Below are 7,446 nucleotides of genomic sequence, written 5' to 3' on the forward strand. Positions count from 1 at the left end.
TATACCGCCAACCATAACATTGCGTTTTAATAGGATATATGCTATTAAATTTTTTAAGAGATTTTGTGTTGAGGTACTAATTGTCTAAAGAAAACCTATGATAGCGTTTAACTTTTATAAACGCTATAATAAATTCATCAATAAGTCATCAATAGCACAACCATAAAAAACGCTATAGTTTGATTTTATTTTGTTGAGTTTAATTTTTAAAATAAGTGGGTTTAAGATTAAATAATACTACTTTATTTTGTCGGTTTAATCAATACTATCTATATTCTTCTTTGCACATATAACGACGTACCCGGTTAAATAACAAGAACAAACCAACCAATAGCAAAATTTGGATAGAGGACAATAATCAACACTTGTTATTATAACATAGAAGACAAAGATTATCATAAAATCGTTAGCAGTTGAGAACAAAGATTAAAAGGAAACCACACACAACAAAACTTGAAATAAAGAAAACGAGAAACAAAGTTTGTTTTTTTTTCACTCTATTTTATTCCATGTCATTTTTTCTTAAAATTTTACTTCATTTTGTTGGGCTTATTTTAAAGTAAGTGGGTTTAAAATCACCCATAAACAATAATGAAATGATGCAAGATGTATTATTGTTCTCTCTCCGAGGGAAATCGATACGGATTGTGATGATCTATGATTCTAATGAAAAGGTGTAATCTTGAAGGGAAGTGGGAAGCTAATCGATCTCGAGAACTAAATTTGTTGTGTCAAACTCTATTCATCTTTGGAAAAAACATTTCACGGATTTTGGAGAGGAGGTGAATCTAGATATTTAAATTTACTAGGGTAGCAAAATTCTGTGATACTCTTGAGGAAGAAATGAGGAAAGCATGCGATTCTGTGAGTGTATAAGAGATATCTAATAAAACAAAAAAAAACAGAAGGAAACGAAATGATTATGGAAAGAAATTGAGTGAGAGAGAGAGAGGAGAAGAGCGAACGAGAGGAGGATGACGACGAAGAAAAGAGGAAGGAAGAGATTTCTGAGTGGGTTTATTTGAAAGCTTCGGAGGTGAAAATCAATAGAAAGGTTGCTAGTCCACTGCATCAAGCTTCGGAGTTCGTAACATCCATTGACCCGAGTAGATTAGTTTAACCTAAAATAAATGGTTTGTAATTTCGGTATTTTCTTGATAGTAGCACGTCTACAATGCCTCCGTTTGTCATGCAGATACCTTTGCCAACCATTGGATCAAACCAATCACAATAGAAAAGTGTGATCTTTAGGTTAATAATGCCAGAATACTCGAGCTCGATTATGTTTTCCACGGTCCTATAAAAATCATCCTCTATAGATGCTTCAAAATAATTTTTCCTTCGAACACATACCCCATAATTCATTGTCTTTTTGGTCTGCCCGTGTTCCCGCGTGTGAAACATGTAACCTCTTGTAAAATATATGGGCCACGACTTGACTTTGTTTTCTGGACCTTCAACCACTTCATGAACCCAAGGAGGAAAACTTTGAACACGGCTCATTGTATACACCTACATAACAAAAAATTATAAATAAGTGAATTGAATCCATTCAGTAAAATATTTTTTTATAATGATTTATTTACATATACTTACATATTGGCGAACCCAATCGCTAAAATCTTCATCTCTTTTCGATGTGATTTGATCATCAGTGAGTTCAGGATATTCATTCCGTATTTGAGCGTCTAACACACTATTCTCCAACATATATAAGACAATTAATCCATAAGATATATTGAAGATAAATCGCTATAAAAATAATTCGGAAATATATACCTCTCAAGGGGACAAAAGTAGTCACAATTCCGCAAAACATATGCATGTTCGCATTTATGATCTTTGTCCGATAGCCAAAACTATGTAATTTGGCCACTAGGACGACCGACTTGAGTGAATATATCAGGTACGGGTACTGGATACACAGGAACTTCTCCCACATCATAGCGCAATGACCTAAATAATATATAAAAGTTTGGTTAGCTTTTCATTTTAGTTTAAAAGACCCTTATATATTATACTGTAAGTATGAATACCTCCTTCTACTAGCTGTAGAAATGTTTGAAGCAAAGTAGTGTTCTGAGAAGTAAGATATCTCATCATTAATATATGATCGAACGATTGAACCCGCTGGATATCTTTTGTTCTTCGCCTTCCCTTTCAAACGTTTAAAAAACCTTTCGAAGGGATACATCTACCTATATTAAACTGGACCACCAAGTTTGGCTTCATATGGTAGCTGTACTGGGAGGTGCTCCATGACCTCAAAGAACGAAGGTGGACATATTTTCTCTAAATTGCACAAAATCATCACAATATTCGCTTTCAACAATTGGACATGACTTAGCTCCAATGATCGACTACTTATGTCACGGAAAAATGATCCGATCCCTACAATATATAAATGTAATCATTAATTAATTTGACATAAATATAAAATTAAATTGCCATATATATATATATATGTCAAATTTTTACCTGATATTGCAAGATGGACGTCACATGGTAACAACTCTGCAAATACAAATGGAAGCAATCGTTCCATAAAGACATGGCAATCATGACTTTTCATTCGTGAAAACTTCCCATCCTTGATGTCTGCACAACTAGCTAAATCAGCTACATACCCATCTAAAAATTTAACATCTTCTTTGACCCATTGAAGTAGGCTTTTTTTCCCTTTCGCACTCAATCTCCAAATAGGAAAAGGAGTTCTCCCCTTTGCATCAACATGTAATTGACTTTGATCACAAAATCTTGCAATATCCAAGCGGGACCTCACATTTTCTTTTGATCTGTCTTTCACATTCATAACAATGTACATGAGATTATCGAGAATATTTTTCTCAATATGCATCAAATCAAGATTGTGTCGTAAGTTAAGATCGGTCCAATACGGGAGCTTCCACAAGATGCTTTCTTTGTGCCAATTATGCCAACTTCCATAACCATCCACTTTATTTTCATGCCCATTACCTCCGCAGTCAAAAGTCTTTGGCTTGGCATTTCTTATACGCTCATGTAAGACCTGTTCACCCGTCAAATATTGCGGTGGATAGTCGTTCACTGTGTGTTTACCTTTGAGAAAGTGTTTTTTATCTTTTCGCATTGGATGATTAGTAGGAAGAAATCTCATGTGGCAATCAAACCAACATGTCTTCCTACCAGCTGGCAATTGAAATGCATTTGTATCGTCCATACAAATTGGGCAAGCTAATCTTCTGTGTGTTGTCCATCCTGACAACATGCCATATGCTGGGAAATCGCTGATAGTCCACAAAAGGACAGCTTTAAGGTTGCAATTTTGATCTAAGGACAAATCATATGCCTCCACTCCACTATACCATAACTCTGTTAACTCATCGACCAATGGTTTGAGAAAAACATCAAGACTAGCTCGTGGATGATTCGGTCCTGAATTCAAAATCGTCAGAAACAAATACTCCGTGTTCATGCACATCCCAGGAGGCAAGTTGTATGGAGTCAATATCACTGGCCATAACGAATGGTGTTTCGACATCCCAAAAGGATTGAAACCATCTGTACATAATCCAAGATAAACATTGTGCGGTTCTGCTGCAAATGAGGGATGCAATTGCTGAAAATTCTTCCACTCAGCCGCATCTGAAGGATAACACATTAATCCCTCCTCAGAGCTGTGCTCAGCGTGCCATCTCATAAAAGCTGCAGTCTTCTCAGATTGGTACATTCTCTTCAGCCTTTCCGCAATGGGTAAATACCACATCTTACTGAACGGTATTCTTGTTCTTCCTTCACTAGCCTTATACCTTGGTTTGCCACAGAACTTGCAATGCTCCAACTTCTCATCATCTTTCCAAAAGAGCATACAACTATCTATACATACATCATATGTACGACACGGTAATCCTAGCTTTCACATCAAAGTCTTCGTCTCATAGTTTGAACCGGTTGCCTGATTACCCTCTGGTAAATACTCTGAAAACAGTCCTGTCCATGAATCCATACAATTTTCAGACAAAATGTAGTCGACCTTATTGTTCATGAACCGAGCTGCCAATGATAACTGCGACTGCCCTTCCCGACATCCATCATACAGTGGAGTATTTGCAGCAGCTAGCATATCATAAAACCGTTTTGCTTCTTGGGTGGGTTGTTCATGAACATGATCATTTCTTCTTTCATGTTCATGATACTCGTTATATGGTACAGAACCATGAAATGCATTATTCACCATCCCAGCATATACATTCTCCCCAGCATATACATTCTCCCCAGCATATACATTTTCCCCATCAAATCCTATAGGTTCACTAGCACTAGCATAATCTGTATTATTAGCATAATGACTACTAGTTCCTTCCCCAACAACATCATAATCTTCACCATGTTCATACCATACATAATAGTTAGGCGTAAATCCTCTACTTAGCAAATGACTAGAAACTGAAACAGCTTTCAACGACTTCGAATTCCCACATACTACACAAGGGCAGTAAAACCTACCTCTGCTATTTTGTGCATGGCTACTAGCAAAAGCAATGAACTCTTCCACACCCGCCGAATAATCCAATGAGATATGATTAGTGAATAAATCGATCCGATTGTACATCCATGCTCTTGATTGATTGTTCCACATTGTTTTTTTTTTTTTTAATCTTTTCTTTTCTTTGTTCTTTTCTTCTTCTCTCGTTTTTTTTTCTTTGATGTTGATGTGAATGAGGGAAGAAGTGTGGTCGGATATATATAGGAGATATTTTGCCACTCTTTTGCGACTAATTCATAAAGAATCACAAAATATCAGTACACTAACCCCGATTGATCACATTTTTTGCCGACATGGAGCGACTCTTTTGCGACTAATTCAGAAAGAGTCACAAAATATCGGTTCACTATGCCATATTGATCACGTTTTTTGCCGACATTGAGCGACTCTTTTGCGACTGTTTTTCATGGAGTCCCAAAAGTTGGGTACATCTACCTTTCACATTCTCAGCGTTTTCTGCCGACATGCCGCTACTACTTTGCGACTAAATGATAATCGAAAACATAGTTGCAAATTGTCGCCATATGGCGACTAATTTGCGACGACTCTTACGGACTAGACCGGCAGTTGCAAAGTAGTCACAAAATGTATCTTTTTTTTGTGACGAAATAATTTCAGTCACAAAAGAATACGTATTCAGTCGCTAAATTGAGACGAATTTGCTTCTGTGTTGTTTAGTCGTTAATAAGCGACGCTTTTCCTTCCGTTTTACATATAGTCGTTAATCAGTAGTAAAACAATCACAAAGTCGTCGCAAATATTTGCGACTATTTAATCAGTCACAAATGGTAGTCCCAAAATGACTGTTTTCTTGTAGTAACGCGAAGCAGGTGGAAGTCATCTAGAAGGTTAGATAAAACCGGCCAATCATCAGGAGATTGAACTATCGCAACTAATTCTGCGCAGTCCGTCTCAAATCTCTGACAACAAAGACTCCTCCAACACGAATACTCTCCATGGTCCAAAATAGTGCTTGCAACTCCGAATGCAGAGGAGACGGGCTTCGACGAACACATTTTTCTCCTGACAATATAGTCTGACCGTTGACTTACTAAATATAGTCTGAACATTTTTCTCCTGACACTTTATCTTTTCCATTCATCACCCCGTCACCCGTCTCTAAAGGTAGGCAAAGTAAGGGTCGTCCAAAATCAATTTTAATATTTTTTAAAGATAAAATGGTCCAATTTTAGAAGAAAAAAATTAGGTAAAGGGCATCTATATTTTTCTTCTGCCAAGGTCCTCTCACATATTAAGACAAGCTACCTAAAATGAAATAAAATGCAACTATGAATTAGGGTTTACCAAGAACAAATGAGAAAAAAATAAAAATAATAATATGTAGTCAAGGATCGTATGATCAAATCTATATATATATATTCTTTATTAGGGCCTTTTTCACAATTGCATGGTACATGAAGGTTTAAACATAGGTTCAAATCCATTGTCATTAGCACAACAAACCACTTATTCCTTTTTTATTTAGGCTTTTGTTAACTATTTTATTATATAATTACTGTATAACATAATTAAAATATATATATATATATATATATATATATAATAATTATTATTAGACCATGACACTAGGATTCACGGAAGCAAAGGCGAGGAGTTCTGGGTTCTGCTCGAAAGACATCATGTTCTCTTCAGGTAATGTTACCAACGCTTCAATTCCTTGTCCGTCCTTAGAATCGATCAACATAGTTACGTTTTCTAACGTTGGAGCCACATTGCCGGCGACCCAAACCGGGGATCCCCAGCCAAAACTAGCCTCATAAAGAGGTAATTTGCACCAACTACTCAGGGCGTAGGGTTGGTGAGTCTCATAGCTCATCATAGAATAATTACTGAGCATCAGATTTGCTAGTTTAGAACCCATCATCGAAGACGTCGACCCACCCTCGTCTTGGATTACAACTCCTAAATCCTCTTTCTTTTGTCGCAAGTCTCTAACGGCCTGTTCAATTTTAACTTCCTCTTCTCCACTAACACTCAAGACCGCAGAAGAGAACATGACATTTCCTATTAGGCGTTCTGGCAGAAGGGAAGGTATCTTAGGACGCAAGTTAGAGGGCATAATCAAAACTTTTGTGTCAGAAGTATTTGTGTTTGAGGATGCAGCTGCAACGAAGGCTTTCCAGAGAAGCGCAGTGACGCTCTCCACCCGGGTAGGTCGGGCTACGACGTCTGCATTAGCAGCTTTGGTCCTAAGTTCTTCCAACTTGGATGCACCGAATACGAATCTCTTTGTTATTCTGCTTATCTTGTTGGCATGTTTGTCTACCGGAAGCTTAAAGAACGGATTCGCTGGTGGGTAAAAATTTGCCGCCGCAAACTCGGGACCAGCCACTGATTTGCCTTCTCCACGAGCCATAGCAGCCCAGGACCGAATAAAAGTCGAGATGGAGGCTGCATCCGCAATTTTGTGGCTGATGCAAATTCCTATGGCCATGCCACCACATGAAAAATAAGTCGCCTTCACAAGCAGCATAGGCCATGTATTTGCCGCCTCATAAGGATTGTCGATGACGTCAAGAGGAAGTAACTGTTGGATTGCTTTAAAATCCGGAGATCTCAGGACATCAGAGATAGGACAGCTATTGACATGAGCGTCGACGAAAATAGCTCCTTCATCGTTGCAATCGATTGTGACGCCGTTGATTCTGCCGGCAAGAGGGTAGAATTTGGTCAAGGTTTCGGACAGAGAAGTCTTGAGTTTGTTGGAACTGTGTTCTGGAGAAATCAATTCATCTTTGGTGTAGAAGAGAAAGGCCACTGTGTAAACCGGAGGGAGGATGTGATCATAAATAGAGAGTTGGAGGGTTCGGAGATCATTTGGAGTTGTGGAAGATGGTTTTATGATTTCTTTAGCGATTGTTTCAACCTTCATCATCTCCATATCGATTCTTCTTTCTTTT

At 37.7% G+C, this 7,446-nt stretch overlaps 2 protein-coding genes across 2 annotated transcripts; both read right to left on the reverse strand.

The window, feature by feature from the left end:
• Nucleotides 2,204-4,618, reverse strand: LOC104748479. Its single transcript, XM_010470116.1, has 3 exons — nt 3,943-4,618; nt 2,479-3,855; nt 2,204-2,391 (listed from the first exon to the last, which is right to left on the reverse strand). The coding sequence occupies exons 1-3, from the start codon at nt 4,616-4,618 to the stop codon at nt 2,204-2,206; spliced, it is 2,241 nt and encodes a 746-aa protein (XP_010468418.1).
• Nucleotides 5,938-7,440, reverse strand: LOC104746829 (BAHD acyltransferase At5g47980-like). Its single transcript, XM_010468362.2, has one exon. It carries the CDS (start codon nt 7,425-7,427, stop codon nt 6,099-6,101), a length of 1,329 nt encoding a protein of 442 aa, XP_010466664.1. The 5' UTR covers nt 7,428-7,440; the 3' UTR covers nt 5,938-6,098.

The sequence above is a fragment of the Camelina sativa genome, chromosome 15 (assembly GCF_000633955.1).
Source record: "Camelina sativa cultivar DH55 chromosome 15, Cs, whole genome shotgun sequence".
Taxonomy (NCBI): Eukaryota; Viridiplantae; Streptophyta; class Magnoliopsida; order Brassicales; family Brassicaceae; genus Camelina; species Camelina sativa.

Excerpts from the sequence above, each read along its gene's own strand:
- LOC104748479 (XM_010470116.1), bottom strand. The coding sequence starts at position 4,618 with ATGTGGAACAATCAATCAAGAGCATGGATGTACAATCGGATCGATTTA. Across the intron at positions 3,856-3,942 it reads TTCAGAGTATTTACCAGAGG|ATAGTTGTATGCTCTTTTGG; the intron begins GTAATCAGGCAA and ends ATGTATGTATAG. Across the intron at positions 2,392-2,478 it reads CGTCCATCTTGCAATATCAG|GGATCGGATCATTTTTCCGT; the intron begins GTAAAAATTTGA and ends TATATATTGTAG.
- LOC104746829 (XM_010468362.2), bottom strand. The coding sequence starts at position 7,427 with ATGGAGATGATGAAGGTTGAAACAATCGCTAAAGAAATCATAAAACCA.